The 16,518-nt window shown below is 47.0% G+C and overlaps 1 protein-coding gene across 1 annotated transcript in view; it reads right to left on the minus strand.

Moving 5' to 3' along the window:
• The window catches only part of TSHR (thyroid stimulating hormone receptor), a 632,465-nt gene extending 618,326 nt beyond the window's left edge, over positions 1-14,139 (minus strand). Inside the window, exons 1-2 of the mRNA XM_085626611.1 lie at positions 13,812-14,139; positions 12,414-13,723 (exon numbers count right to left, since the gene is read on the minus strand). Of these exons, the coding sequence (XP_085482737.1) occupies positions 12,414-12,604 (191 nt within the window). The 5' untranslated portion in view covers positions 12,605-13,723; positions 13,812-14,139. The remainder of the gene's footprint in view (positions 1-12,413; positions 13,724-13,811) is intronic.
• Positions 14,140-16,518: the final 2,379 nt, after the last annotated feature.

The raw sequence follows: 16,518 nt of genomic DNA on the forward strand, positions 1-16,518 counted from the left end.
ACTAGAACGGGAGGCAACGACCAGCGGCGACCGGGAGCTCAGGCACGCGATGCAGCTAAAGGCGGCGGAGTATAGAGCGCTGGTATCCCAGGAGGCCCAGACGGTGGCTCGGCATAGAATTGGTAGAATATATGATCAAGGTGACAAAGCCGGGAAACTTATTGCCTGGCTTGAGCGGAAACAACAGGCCAGCAGGGTGGTGCCGGAGTTGCACACTGAATTGGGGAGAGTGCTCACGGAACCCCGGGAAATAGTACAACAGTTCGCCGACTATTACCAGCAGGTTTACACGCGAGAGTCGGACCGGCCGGAGGAGGACTCCATGGACCTCCTCGCGGACATACGCTTGCCCACTCTCTCGGACACAGATCGGGAGGCTCTTGACAGCCCGCTCACCGAGGCTGAGCTCCAGCAGGCAATAGGAGACCTCCGTCCTGGTAAGGCGCTCGGTCCGAACGGCATACCCATAGAGATCTACAAACTCCAGCCAGACGTCACTAGTAAGCACCTCAAACTCATGTTCGACTGCAGTAAAGCAGTAGGGCTGCTGCCCCGGGACCAGCGGTTGGCGACCATAGTGGCAATTCCGAAAGAAGGTAAACCCAAAGACTCTTGTGCATCGTACAGACCCATTTCGCTTCTAAACGCGGAACCTAAAATACTTGCCAAGACGCTGGCCAATCGGCTTAAGCCGGTGCTTTCGTCGCTAATCCACCCTGACCAATCGGGATTCATGCCCCACCGAAATACGGCCCTCAATATTAGGAGATTGCATGGGGTGCTAGGGCAGTGCCACAGTCTTCAAGAGGACGCGGTGGTGGTCTCGTTGGATGCCACCATGGCCTTCGACACCCTAGAGTGGCCCTACATGTTCGCAGTCCTGCGTAAGCTGGGCTTTGGACCCCAGTTTATCGCTTGGGTGCGATTACTGTATGCGGAACCCCTGGCGCAGGTGCTGGTAAATAATAAGGTGTCTGAAGTCTTCACGCTGGCCAGAGGAACTCGACAGGGCTGTCCCCTGTCCCCCCTTCTATTCGCCCTCTCCCTCGAACCGCTTGCGGCCTGGATAAGACAGGTTGCCACCGTGCAGGGCATAACATGGGCGGAGGGGTGGGAGGATAAGATATCTCTCTATGCCGATGACATACTTCTTTACCTCTCGAAGCCGCGTGGGTCACTGATCGCGGCGCTGAATATACTGGACAGTTTCGGTCGCAACTCTGGCTTCCGAGTCAACTGGGCCAAATCGCATCTATACGTCCTCCGTGGGGACCCTCCCAGACTCCCTGACTCTTGCCCTATTCGGGTGGCAGAGGACGGGTTTAAGTATCTCGGAGTGTATATTACTGTTAACAAGGCTCTGCTGTACGAGCACAATCTCAAGCCGCCGCTGCTTCGGCTTCAACGGGAGGCGAAATCCTGGCAGCATCTGCCCCTGTCATTGCTGGGCAGGGCAGCCTTATTCAAGATGCTCTCGCTCCCGCGGTTTCTATACGCACTCCAAAATTACCCGCACCTGGTCCCGAACAGTTACTTCCTAGCGATCGAAGCTGCGCTGCGCGACCTCCTCTGGGCCGGGCAGCCCCGAATCTCACTGGCCAAACTCACACTGGGGTGGTACGATGGTGGAATCGCTCTCCCCGATATTCGTAAGTACTACTGGGCGGCCCACCTATCCGCGATCAACCAAGGGACATACGGGGACGGGAATGACCCGGCTTACGGCATGGATAGATGGCTGCTTCCCGGAGGGAACTACGAAATAGCACTCTACTCTAGACGGGGTGTGAGCAGACTCACCGGCCCGACACTTCATTCGGTAAAGCTGTGGCACATCGCACAGAAGAAGCTCGGATGGTCCGGAGTCCTCACGATGGCCACGCCACTATGGGCCTCAGAAGCGTTGGGAAATCTGCGACGCACCAAAGGATTCCGCAATTGGGATCTTATCGGCATCTCTCAGATCAAAGACATTTGGGGACCTGCCGGGGTCCGCTCATTCGCCCAAATGCAGGACGCATACGAACTGGCAGATGCCGAATATTTCAGATACTTGCAGGTGCGCCACTCCTTGCAGGCGAACATCCCACCGGAGGTCAAGCTGCCGCCAGCCTCCCCGCTCGAAGATAGATTGCTCGATGGACTCCTCGCGGAACACGCCATATCCCTTACCTACAAAAAACTTATTAATAACCCCCCAGATTTGCTTCTTCCCCTTAAAGAAAAGTGGGTCGCTGAAGGGCTGGAAATAGATGACGAGGAGTGGCTGCACGCTCTGGCTTCTCCACGTGAGGTCGCGATATCGGCCCGATTGCGGCTCATCCAATTGAAGATCCTACACAGAGTTTATATCTCTTGCACAAGACTACATATGATGGGTAGGGCGGACACAACGCTATGTAGAAGGGGATGTGGAGGCAGTGGAACCTTTTTTCACGTGCTGTGGGACTGCCCGAAGATTCAGAGGTACTGGAGAAGGGTGGTGCGGGATATGGAGGAGGTGTGGGAGGTGGAGATTCGCCCGGAAGCCAAGAGATGCCTCCTCAACATATGGGAACCAACTGACCTGCCGCCAAAGGGGAGGCTCTGGGTGACACTCGGGCAAATGATAGCAAAAAGGAACATCGCCAGGCTCTGGGGCAGCGCGGTTCCGCCGAAACCTTCAGACTGGGCCAGAGACATGGACTGGTGCATGCTGCAGGAAAAGACAGTATATGTGGCGAGAGGGTGCCCGCGCAAGTGGGTTGAGGTGTGGTCCAAGTGGAATGATTTTAGGGGGGGAATCTGCGAGCCCCCTTCCATTGTGCAGGAAGAACCCGGAGATGTTTAGACACTTGCTATCGCGGCTCGGGGAGCTGGGAAAGGGGGGGGGAGGGTGCTGGCTAGCCAAGGGCACACATGAAAGCGCAGTGTTGACCGATGTTTCGGGAGGGAGGGGGGGGGAGTTGGAAGTTTCGGCACCTTATGCCTCCTAGGGCAGCCTGCCCCTAATTTGTGATTGTTTACTTAATTCTGAGACATGTAATATTCTTCTCTACCTCTCGGTACGTTTGCACTCCTCAACGCCGCCGTACCTCCGGGTTGACGGCACAGGGCTGTGTGATCCGACATACATCCAAATGGGTTTCTCGCGGCCGGCCCGCAGGGTTGTAGGCTCTCTGCTGTGTACCGAAATGTTTAAATAAAGGTTTTCAAAAAAAAAAAAAAAAAAAAAAACAATCTATTCAGCTCTAATTCATATCAGTGTTCATTGTCAGTGGCACTTTGAGGAGCACAGCTTCAGTGCGAGTTTAACAATGCCAAGGGTGTTGAATTCTAATTTTCTACATTTTTAACTACACATTTAACTATTATTCTCATCTGGAGGCAACCAAACAATATAGTTTAGAATTGCACTTACTTTTTGCAATAAACATTCCCCTGCTTGAAAAACAAATACCTTTTGCAAGCAATTTAACCCCAAATAAGCATGTAGTAAAAAAAAACATACACAGTGTGTAAAGTGTAAAGTTGTGCTATATTGTAATTTCTGCATTCTGGAGATATCTGCAAACCACTCAGCCTTTGGAATTGTGAAATACATGGTTACCCGGTAGATAACCTCTCTCTCTTGCTTGCTTGCTATCTCTCTCTCTATATATATAATATATATATATATATATATATATTCACTGAAAAAACCATAGGTTTCACACACGTTATAGTTAGGAATTACCATTTAAAAAACCTTGCAAATTCACTGAAAAAAACATAGGTTTCACACATGTTATAAGCTGGACATTTTACTGATAAAAAACCAATGAAATTCCACCGTTATAGTTACTGCAGGCAACTATAACTCACGCGACCGCAATCCTCTGCTGATGCTAATACTGTATTTAGACACTTATTTGCCCATGTCTTCTTCCATTAAATTTTAGCTATACATATATTACAATTATTTTTTTTTCATAAAGACACATATGTCATCAGCAGAGGATTGCGGTCGCGTGAGTTATAGTTGCCTGCAGTAACTATAACGGTGGAATTTCATTGGTTTTTTATCAGTAAAATGTCCAGCTAACTATAACATGTGTGAAACCTATGGTTTTTTCAGTGAATTTGCAAGGTTTTTTAAATGGTAATTCCTAACTATAACGTGTGTGAAACCTATGGTTTTTTCAGTGAATTTGTACGGTTTTTTAAATGCTAAGTTACTTTACGCCATTCATGGCGTGCGCGCCCACTTAACGCAGTTCGTTCCGTGCACGGTTTTTATCAACTTTAATAAGCCCTGTACATTTGGTGGCCTTCGGCCACCAAAAGCACAGGGGGTGAGGTCAATGTGGATAGTGTTTTTTTTATTTCGATTTTATAATTTCATGTTGCCAAAATTACGTTTTTTTTCTCTATTAATAAGCCCTGCACATTTGGTGGCCTGCGGCCACCAAAAGCACAGAGGGTGGGGTAAGTGTGGATAGTGTTTTTTTTATTTTTATTTTTTTACCGTAAGCGTACGGTAAGCTTACGGTAAGCGTACGGTAAGCGTACGGTAAGCGTACCCCGCGAAATTGCCGAAAAAAAAATAAAACCGTTTTTGCTCTTGGGGGATGTTTGGGGACTCCCTCAACATGACTATGTGGGAGGGAGTTGTCAAAACAGCCCCTATAACATGTGTGAAACCTATGGTTTTTTCAGTGAATATATATATATATATATATATATATATATATATATATATATATATATATATATATATATATATATATATCATAAACACGGGGGTTGCCAAAATATGGAGTCGCACTCGTACCAAGAGAAGCTTTCCCCAAAGCTTTAATCAAATTCAGGTAGCAGCAGCTTACACCAGTTAATCACAGCATGCGCCCGCTGCCTTGACGCGTTTCGAGTAATCTCTTCTTCAGAAGGCTGCGCGGACTGAGAGCGTAGTTTGTGGCTTCTACTTCCGTTATAAGCAGCTGCATCACATGTCCATAATTGAACGCCCTGTATGGGGCTCTGTGTTGCATCATGGGAGTTGAAGTCCATAATCTCACCCAAATGGCAACGTTCTCAATATCAATGCAATAAGGCCCTGAGTGAGCCCCCGGTAGCTGTTGTTACTTTAATCCATGCTCCTGGTCCCACAGAATGAGCCCCGTGTATCAGGACTCTGTGGCCCCCACTGTAAGGGGTGGTGCTACTCCGCGACCGGACAGCCGCAAAACATCATAAACACGGGGGTTGCCAAAATATGGAGTCGCACTCGTACCAAGAGAAGCTTTCCCCAAAGCTTTAATCAAATTCAGGTAGCAGCAGCTTACACCAGTTAATCACAGCATGCGCCCGCTGCCTTGACGCGTTTCGAGTAATCTCTTCTTCAGAAGGCTGCGCGGACTGAGAGCGTAGTTTGTGGCTTCTACTTCCGTTATAAGCAGCTGCATCACATGTCCATAATTGAGAACGTTGCCATTTGGGTGAGATTATGGACTTCAACTCCCATGATGCAACACAGAGCCCCATACAGGGCGTTCAATTATGGACATGTGATGCAGATGCAGCTGCTTATAACGGAAGTAGAAGCCACAAACTACGCTCTCAGTCCGCGCAGCCTTCTGAAGAAGAGATTACTCGAAACGCGTCAAGGCAGCGGGCGCATGCTGTGATTAACTGGTGTAAGCTGCTGCTACCTGAATTTGATTAAAGCTTTGGGGAAAGCTTCTCTTGGTACGAGTGCGACTCCATATTTTGGCAACCCCCGTGTTTATGATATATATATATATATATATATATATATATATATATATATATATATACATGTGTGTGTGTGGTTGTGTGTGCGCGTGTGTGTGGGTGCAAATATATATCTATATGTGTATATAGATATATATGTAAGAAAAACACAAGAAAAAAGAAGAACCCACAGCTTTTCATAGCGCTTACTACCCCTGAGGAGGCGCCGAAGCGCTTTTTCGCGAGTATCAAGCTACTCATGAGTTGGTGTGTATTCAATATGCATTTCATCCAAATGTAACCTGTAAATGAACAGTGGCTCAATTTCCAGGTTACATTTTTGTAACTTTTCAAGCCTACAGTTGCCTCTCATTGGCAAAACATTGACTTGGTTTGCGCTATAGAAAGATGCAATTTCCTTGTCAGGCTCAAGCGCAAAGTATGATGATGAAAAACATGCCTCAGTCCTCAAAAGTAAGTGCCGGTGCCCACCACCTGAAAACACCGGCACAAATTAATCAGTGTGTATTTTGGGTGATTGCTGAATACATCTGTATTTTGACCACCTTAAAGCCAGTCCTTTTAGTAGACGTACATTGAAAGTCCTTCTCCTGGGTGATAGGGGAAACAGAAGGCCTGGGAGCCGATTAAGAAAGTGATGCCGCCCTCGCTGTTGGCGCTGTGTCTCCGAGACAACAGCAATACAAACATTCTCTCACGGCCAACAGTCGAGCTGCAGACGCGGTTGCTATGCTCGCTGTGCTAATCCTCATGCCACGAGACAGTGCTTTTTGGGGGGTTTGTTTCTGCTGGGCGTGTCTTGTCTAGTCCATGGTATCCCTGGCGCTTGCTCTGTCGCCTCTCAAAGACCACCTACGGGTAGCTAATGACTCCCTTAGCTGGGGAGAGTTCCCTCGGACCTTGCACCCGCCAATCATTAGAGATAAAAATTACTATTGGCTATTAATTATTCAGACGATTGTCATGGCTGACAGAATTTTTGGTGGGAAGAAGGTGGGTGGTGCACGGAGTGCAATAAACAGATAGGCACAAACAGTCGTGGAGTAGATACACAGAAAAACAAGTGAAAACATTCATCATCTGATTACTGAAGAATGGGCGTGTTCGTAATTTGAATGAGGTGTCTTCTACCGTTTGGGGATTTTCCCATAGGTCCACCGGGGTTATAGGTCGGTGCACGAGGAACTTCAGAGGTGGAATTTAAGGTCTTCCTGGAGTAGACTTCGTCACCCCAAATTTTCCTCTATATAACGTGGATAACTTTAATAATGCAAGAGTAATTCCCATAACAGCGTACCACAGAGAATCAGAAATCTAGCAAGTCTAAGGAACCCAAACGAGAGAGGCGGGACTTGGACGGGCTTCCGGTCTGTCCGTTCCCACCGCTGGCCACTTAAGCAGACTGTCAAATTCCAGCCAGAGAGAGAAACCTTTTTCAATGTATTCATGCCGTACTCCCCAATAAGCTTGTTTCTAAATAATCTTGACAAGACCATTTTGTATTTTAAGTTGGCCGAGCGTGGTTTAACAAAAGGAAAACGGAAGCACAGGTAAAATAGTGCCCAATGACTTTTGATCAGAACGGATTGAACTCAAACGCTTCACAGCAAACAATAATTACGTTCTCTTAGTCATTTGTGTGTATGCAGCCTCATGGGATCGCGAGGCTACCTCAGTGCTTTGTGGGTCGTGGTTGCAGAGGCAGAGCATATCTCAAGCCGTGCAGACTTTGAGACCGCGACTATGTGTGTGGAGTCACTGGTTTGTAAGCAGGTGGGAGATGGACGAGGTGGGTTTTCATTCTTCTTGTTCCATCCAACATTAGGCCTTGAGGCGCAGAGCTAGATGGCGGGCTTTGAAAATGAAGAGTCTTAAAACTGGTAGGTCTTTTTGGTAGTTTTGATAAAATTGTCAATTATTTGATGTCTCAGTGTGTTGAGCCACTTCATTCGGCGGTAGGGCAAGGGCAGGACGCGGGAGCGGTGGCAGCACGCGCACCGCGGTCAGCAGGGCAGAAGGACGTTACTGAGGCAGGGTCAGAAGACGGGCGCAGGTGGATGCACTCAGGGTAGGGGGGTGAGCAAGGAGGCTGGACCCAGGGGCATGGGGATAACAAGCTTTGGCAACGCGGCCGCGAAAGTGAAAGTGATCGCGATTACGATCGCGTGCTACGGAGGAAAGACACATGGCGCTGCGCGCGTGCACGTTCACGTGCACTGAAGCTTTAGGCCACTGCAGCACTTTGAAAAGCCTGTATACAAAATGTCTCGGCCAGATCAGCGCAAGCGCTGGATCAGGCGAGACCTAAAAAGGGAGGGAAGGAAGGAAGGATTATAGATTGGAAGAGACGGGAAAAGGCAACCCACAATCAACTAAAATACAATAGAAATGAAATACAAATAATACCTCATGTATGTTGTATGTTTTAGGAGTGCTTCCTTCATAGCCCGACATACAATTACAAGCACTTTTTAAAGGCACTGGTCCTGCAAACTGTTTGTATACATCCGCTTTTCCAATCAAAAGAGGATTTTTTGTGCGGTCGCAGAGACGTGAACAAAACGCGTTATAAGGTCAATTCACAAAACACTGTGCGACCCTGAGAAGCTAAATGTGATTTTGCAAACACAAAATGATTCAAAGGAGACCGTGTGGAGGACTACAAACAGGGAATTGGAGTTTATTTAATGGTGGCACTACTAGAATGTTGTTCAAATTGAAAGAAAGGCCTGGAAGGAAGAGACAAAAAGGGAGGGAGGGAGGGAAGGAAGGAAGGAAGGAAGGAAGGAAGGAAGGAAGGAAGGAAGGAAGGAAGGAAGGAAGGAAGGAAGGAAGGAAGGAAGGAAGGAAGGAAGGAAGGAAGGAAGGAAGGAAGGAAGGAAGGAAGGAAGGAAGGAAGGAAGGAAGGAAGGAAGGAAGGAAGGAAGGAAGGAAGGAAGGAAGGAAGGAAGGAAGGAAGTTATATAGATTGGAAGAGACGGGAAAAGGATTAACACGTGTACATTTCCACAAGTCGGGTGGATGTTTAGTTTCAGAGTCGGGTCTTTGACACAAATTTTTGGTACGTTTGCTTTCTCTTCTACCATGCAAGATTAGTCCTGCCTTACCATCTGTCACTCCAATCTACACATAAGCACCCCATAACTCCAACAAACCACAATCACATCCCTAAAGTCTTCCATAATTCCTATTTGGAGCTGCACCTCAAGAGGCTATCTCAGCATCCTCCAAATCTACGAGCCAGAACTCCCTCCACACCCCCATTTCTACAGTCCCCAGCCCTGCCCTTGCTAACCATCTTAAAACCCATTTAAATTTCCCCAACACCAGCTTCCAAAACTGAACAGGTAGATTCCCTTCCCTATGTCACCTCCATATCTTGTCTCAGACCTGCACTCCCGTCTCACTCGTATCTGTAACCCAAGAGCCGCATCAACACTCTGTTGCCATATCCACATCCCTAGATGTCTCCTTGCATATCTGCACCAAATCCACTCCTAATCTTCATCATGTTTGCATCCCATAGCTGCCCTCAGCACTTTTCATAACTCCCTACATCCTTCCTCCATTTCTGTACCAGATGTACTCTCAATCCTCCTACATATCTACACCCCGGAGCTCCCTCCTGCACCTTCCATATCCGCATTGCTAGATTCCAACCTGCTAAGTCCCCCCCACCCCCCCTCTGCACCTGAATCCAGTCTCTGCCTTCTCTATATTTGTACATGGAGAACCGTCTCCTGGACCCTCTACATTTGCATCCCTGGATCCCTCTTTCCTATGAACCCTCCATATCCACTCTCTTGCCTTTCTCCATATCTGCCACCCCCTGTACCAATCAGATCTGCCTAGCAAGAACCCTGCTCCCTATTCCTTTCAATATACGCTCCTCAATCACGCGCTGAGCTCCATATGTGCGTCCTAGAGCTTTACACGGCACCGTACATATATGCATGCCAAGAGCCCCTTCATTTCTGCATCCCAGGACCCCTCCTGCAGTCATATCTGCATCACCAAAGGCCCTCCCATGTGCTTCTTGCTTCATTCATGCCTGCTAGTCCTCTCCCCTCTATAGCCGCACCCCAGAACATGCTAATACCTCCTGCATATCTTTAACTTGCATGTATGTACCCTTCAATATCTGCACTCCATGGTGCCTCCTCTTCTGCGCACGCATAGAGCCCTCCCCTCTTTAAGACCTGCATCCTCTGACCCCTACCATTCCATGCATACCCATGGTGCCCTCCATCTGTCCAGATCTGCAACATGTGATCCCTATACACTTCCATATCAGCCTAGCAAACAACCAACCTTCCCATGCCAGCAAACTGGACTCCCACTCCAGAACCCACTCCCACCCTTCTATATTTACACTCCCAGAGTCCCTCCTTGAAAGCTTGTAATAAGCCTTTTAGGAATATTATCTCAAGTGCTTGAAATGAATTGAAAATGAGATTTGCAAAGCGCTCTAATTCCCTGAGGTGTCTAGATGCTGAAATGGGATGCAAAGGTGATGTGCGGGATCCTTCTAAAAAGGGACTTGGCCAAAGAAGGATAACTACTTTTTCAAGAGGCATGGCCTATTTAATTAAGGGTGTGCCTTCAAGCATAAACTACTGTCTGTACTTCACAAAGCGTGCCATCTGACCAGTACTTGGGTGCCTCTGTGAGTTTTCTGGTATTGCATCCAGACATATAACACAACAATGGGCATACGTCTAAAACAAGCCACACCTATTGACTTTGACAGTCTTTGTGAGCAGTATCAAATGAATGAGTAAAAACACGTATTTTGTTGTAAAAAGTTAGAACTAAAAAAATTTAAATTTTGAAATGTATGATACTGTGACTTCAACATTACTAAGGTGTGCGAAGTGGTAGGGGTCTTTGGAGTGTCACAATCACTCATGTTGCCCCGTTCACACCACTTTACTCTGCAGTCTCTCACTCCTGTAGATGCATGTCATCTCTTGCCTTTTCCGAACTGTCTTTTCACCCTCTCTTTCTGAACGTACCTCTTTTCTTCTCCTCAAATCAACAGTCGAGTCGCATGTTCCTTTTCTTTGGTGCTGTCAATATTTTGACAGTTGTGTACCTCTTTCATGCACTTTCTATAGCAACACAATTGTGAATGGCGCATTTGTGACAATATCTAAGTGTGTTCTGCCGAGAGGCCAAGGACTGGATGTGCACGTAGTCAGAATACCTTTATGGCCTCTGGACAGAAACTTCAGGCGTGGCCCATGCGGGTAAGAGCAGTGCGGTGGGGGGCGGGGTGGGGTGGCAGTCGACAGACGATGACGAGGGCAAATTAAATTTTAAAAAACGAAAACCACTTACTTTGCGCTCGCAGCATCGGCGATGCGGCGAGCGCAAGTTAAGTGGGTTTTAATTTTTTTAATTTAAGTTTGCCTCATTGTCGTCTGTCATTTCCTCCCCCAGCCACCCCCACCGCTTTTACCTGCACGGGCACGCCTGGGAAACTTCCGTCAGCCTCAACACCTGAGCTCTCAATCACGACCCTCATAATCACCCTCCCTCAGTCTGAACTCACCCAGATATCTTGAGGAGATTCCGTTCACCGTTTGCACTATTCAAGGGCCATGTGTTGCAAGAAAAAAACCTACAGAAGCGCAACATCCGGAAAAAGCAAATGATCTTGGGGAATGCAAAGTGAAGTAAAATGTGAAATGTAAATAGGAACTGCATCGACATGTATCACCTTAAGGTTTTTTTTAAGTCAAATCGGTCAATGTTGTTGCCTTTAAGGTCAAGAACATGAACGTAGGGTCCCATACGAGCCAATTACAAAATCAGTGTTTAATTACTTTAAGGACTCTAATTAAGGACCCACCCCTCTTTTAAGCTCTACTTATATCATCAACCCGCCCATGAAAAATCGGCATCCCAGGGTCTCATTTCTTCCTTCACCAGTTATGCCCTCAGAAAGTCACCCGACCACGTCACAATTGAAAAATCGGAGCCTTTCCTTTTTATCGGCTATGTCCTTCCAGTTCTGCACCCAAGAGCCAACCTAACCCCCATACCTGCAACTCAGACCAGCACCGAATGTGCACTTTCACCCTTACCCCACGATATCTGCACCAGTATTGCTGTTTCTTCCCAATATCTGCCCCCCCTCGTCTCCCTTCATATCTACACCCATAGAACATCCTTAACCCCCATATCTGCACCCCGCCCAGTGCTCCAGATCCCATATAGGCGGACCCAATGCTCTGTATACGTCCATATTTTCAATCTGGCGCGTCTCTATCTTCCCACATCTTTATGTTAGAACCCCAGGTTTTCTATATCTTCCATATAATCATATTAATAATACATATAGCACTTAATACTGCAATTTGCCATTAGGGCTGTAAATATTAGTTGTTACTATCACTTCATTTAATAGTGCACAGTGTATTGACCTCAGCAAGGATGATATGCCAAAGTAGCCCTGCGAGCATTAAAAACTAGCACAGATGCAGTCACCAGAGGTCAACATCATTCACTTAGTTTGATGTACCCAATCAGCCCCATCTTGCATCCTCGTAGCCCTACCTCCACAATATGTGTGCTCACAGAGTCCCTTCCGATCCCCCCACATCTGTAGCCACAATATCCCTTCTTCCCCCCTTTATATACGCACCCCAATGCACATGGGTGGGATTTTTACTCACAGGGTTTCCGTGGGAGGTGGAAAGTCTGGGATGAAGCTGATGTCCTTGCAGGTGACTTTGAAGGTTTTCCACTCGGAGCAGTCGCAGATAGATGGGCAGAGCTCGACCTCCCCACGCGCGCTGCCCCTGTCCTCCAGGGCCCATACGCTGGGGAACTGTAGCGCCACCATCCGCAGGAGCAGGAGCAACATCTCTCTGAATCCAGCCTCCGCGTGTGCAGGAAGGTGTTCAAACACTCATGGTCGCACCCACCGGCCGGCCAGCCAAAGGGCGAACCAAGCCTGCCGAGGATCACCCCCGAAGCACCGCAGCAAGACAGCTGGAGGGATGAGTAAGGCGCTTGATGCCACTAAACTGCCCGAACTTCAAAGAATGCATCCATGGTGGGCCATGTTTGTGACTGATCTGATCAGATGGTGTCTGCACGGTGGTGTCTGCAAGTTTTTACAAGCTCAATAGGCCAGCTCTTCCAAGATGTCTGACTGGTCACTAGCTTTGGTATCAAGGTGGACTGAAAGCCTCTTCTAGTTGAATAATTTAGTTGCTATCCAGTGGGCGGAGCTACATTTCTCAATTTTTTGTTTGAAGGCTAGACACGTTACCAAACTTGAATTACCGCCTTTCTTCAGCTCTCCGGGTGATCACTGCAAATGATATCCGGGTTGACCAACCAGCTATCTACTTGAAGTGTCACACTGACCTCAAGCGTTACTGAGGTAGGCAGATCGCCTATTTCTCAAAATTCAACTGACAGTTTACAGGTATTTTCAATTTTGACCAATCACCACATACCCAGAGGGAAATGGACCTTTGAGAGCTCTATTGAAATTGATTTGACTGCCTAATCCTCGGTTCTGATTAGACACGTTGACTACCAACAAACAGATTATTGGCTGTCGATTTGGCCAATTGTAGGGTTATCAAGTTCAACTAGTCAATTCTCCTCAAAAGTGTCAAAGTCACCATTTGAAATGTTCTCAAGTTTGATGACAATCTCTTACTAAATGCTCAGCTGCAGAATACACGTGACCAAGGTTAACCAACTAACTTGACTCAGTTGTTCACTTGACCACGGTAAACATGATCAAGGCTGGCCTGTCGCCTCTTGTCAGACGATAGATTGGCCACTAGAGTTTGTTTCGGGGTCGCCCTCTCATCCCTTCCCAGTCCACCTTCTCGATGGATCCCTTCGAAATGAAGAGGGGGGCTGGCGCGGGCCGGATGACCCGTCCAAAATGTTATCAAGGGGCGCTAGGCAGCCTCACCCCATCTGTTCCAGTGACCACGTCAAGTGTTTGTGCAATTTTACTCTGCAGATGAATAAATAAGAAAATAATTTTAAACACCTACTTAATTAAGTTTTCCCCAAACTATTTTTCCACCCGATCTTTTGCTTACCCTCCTGTGGCGTGCCCGTCCCCGGACCCGTCCAGCCGCTCAGAACCCCGCGGCACTTTTCGTTGTCAGAGATGAGATCTCCTCTGTCTACGTATGTGCGCAGTTAGTCCTCAGGTAAAGTGTTTTATAGCCTCCCTTTCTGTTGGCTATTGATGCCTGTCAGGCAACGGTAGCCCAGTACTCTCTCCCACTATCCTTCAGGGACTCTGGAGGGGGCTTCAACCTCCATCGCGAGCCTCAGAGCTCTGATTAGCATCACAGGCACATCTTAACCTCCCCTCCCAGCAGGCTCTTACCCGACGGACCCCCTCAAGTATCGCTACATCACGAGAGAGGCCACCTACTCCCTCAGGGATTGGGGCGCGCAGCTGCTTAGTTAAACTTCTGGTGAGTGGTGCAGCGGCGCCCTCTAGTGATCAAAGTAGGAATAGCGTTGTACTGGAGAAACGTTCGTCCTCCTGTGCCAAGCAAAAAACAAACCCGAGAGCAAGTATTACGTACATACAAATAACTTCTATTGCATTTAAAAAACGATGGAAGGGGAAAGAAAACATGGTGTTTTGCAAAATTTGCGAACTGGTCTCAATTGAATTTACAATTTTCACCACGTAGTATATTTCTATGAAGTCAAAGGGTTGAATCATGGGCTGTGTGGAGCGAAGAATATAAAATCTGTGTTTATTTTCTTTCGAATTCAATTTAAAACGGTATATATCGAGCACGATTGGTATCATTACTTTTAAACCTTGACTAACAAATGCCAAACAGTGAAACTTGAATCTGTGGATGTTGAACAGGAGAAATGCCGCTAGGGCTCCCGCAGCATTTCATCCACTCGTGAGATCACCGTTATTAACACATTTCATCAGGGGCGTAGCAAGGATGAAGCACTCTGTCATATAAGCAACGAAAATGCCCCCATCCAAGTTGAGTAATAAAATACAATTATTAGGGTGCAGATGTTCCATTCGAGACTCGAACCTGGTTAACCCGCTCCAAAGTAGGTAGCTCTGTCCTTTACACCACATCCTCTCCCCGAGTAGCCCTAAGCCCTAACCTCAAGTACGAACACTTGAATCGCTATTTACACAGTTCAACACAGCGGTTAAGATATATGTCAGCCCGCAGCAAGCATGCGTGTCTTGAGACAGTTGTGAAAATTCACAGACTCTTTTTAGGCAAATGGAAAGAAGGAAAGGTTCCTAAATTGAAAACACACATCCAACAAAACGAAATGGCCGTTTTTCACCGTTTACTGTTGATTAGCAACGGGGCCATGAACGCCATGTGACCCTCGGCTGGCCAATAAAAGACAGTCATAATTGGGGAGCAGGGGACTCACTACATCCTTGAATCTCGGGCGCCACTACAACAACTAGTTCACCAGTGACAGATACAGCCCTGACTGATTAAAATCAGTGCTTGAAATGGAAAAATAGAAGTGAAGGTACTCTGTAACAGAGTACCCGCTTGTTTTCAAGAAGTGCCGGTACTCTCCAAATAAAAGTATTGCATTTCTCTGGAGAAGTGTCAGTACTCTCCCTCTAAAAATAAAAAAGTGCCGGTACTTCGTACCGGACAGTACCGGCCCATTTAAAGCACTGATTAGAATCAAAACTAGATAAAGTGGACTAAAGGTAATAAAATATATTTTCGCAACTGGTGCATCTGTCAACTGGTAACACGTTTATCTTGACTACACACACACACACACACACACACGCACGCACGCACGCACGCACGCACACACACACACACACACACACACACACACACTCATCATTCTTATTAGTTTGTTTTTATATTTTTGATACTTTAGATATGGTATTGTCAGAAGACCAAAGTGCAAGAGGACCATGCCTTCCACTTACCCTTGAAAATCTTCAAATAAATCATGAAATCTGATGGGATTTCAAATTGCTGTATACACGACAGCACAGGAGCCACCGGCACCAGCTCTTCAGTCTCAGACCCGGTAATAGTTGAAACAGACCCTGAACCGCGTCCCTATCAGGCCCTATAGTCATGATCTTAACTTTACAAGTAAAAACACTGATCAATTTCTGAGCAATGAATGTAGGAAACGTTAAGGTGATCCATGTCAGTGAATTAATTCTTATTTATATTTCACATTTTACTCAATGTTGCATTCTCTGAGAGTGTTTGCTATCACCAGGACGTTGTCTTTCTGTCTTTTTTTCTCCATATAGCATATTACTCCTGAATAGCCCTCACTTTGCACTGAGCTGCTTCCAGGTCTTTAATATGAGCCACACTTGAGAGCTCTGGAGTTGAGCCTGAGGGCAGTGCACATTACCCCCAGTGCTGGCAGTGGCTTAGAAAGGTGTTCACAGTACATGGCCATCCAATGCTTGAGCTCTCTGCAGAGCACACAGAGCAATGGCCACCTCTCCAGTTCTAATTATGAACCTGTGCAAATGGGTGTGAAGGACGCAAGCAGTTGTCTAAATATTGACAAGGCGAAAGCAACAGAAAATGCAGTACATACAGGTGAGTGGGTGTGTTGGGTGTTTGGGGTGGTGAAGTGGAAGAAATGCAATGACGTGCATTGATGAGAAAGGGAAAAGAGGGCACTGAAGAGGAAAGAGATGAAGTGTAAGATATGCAGATGGGGAGATGTGGAGAGAAAAATGAAGGTACACATCTGACATACAGTGAACAGAACAGGACTGATTCCGACACTTCA

Source organism: Triturus cristatus, chromosome 9, assembly GCF_964204655.1.
Source record: "Triturus cristatus chromosome 9, aTriCri1.1, whole genome shotgun sequence".
NCBI lineage: Eukaryota > Metazoa > Chordata > Amphibia > Caudata > Salamandridae > Triturus > Triturus cristatus.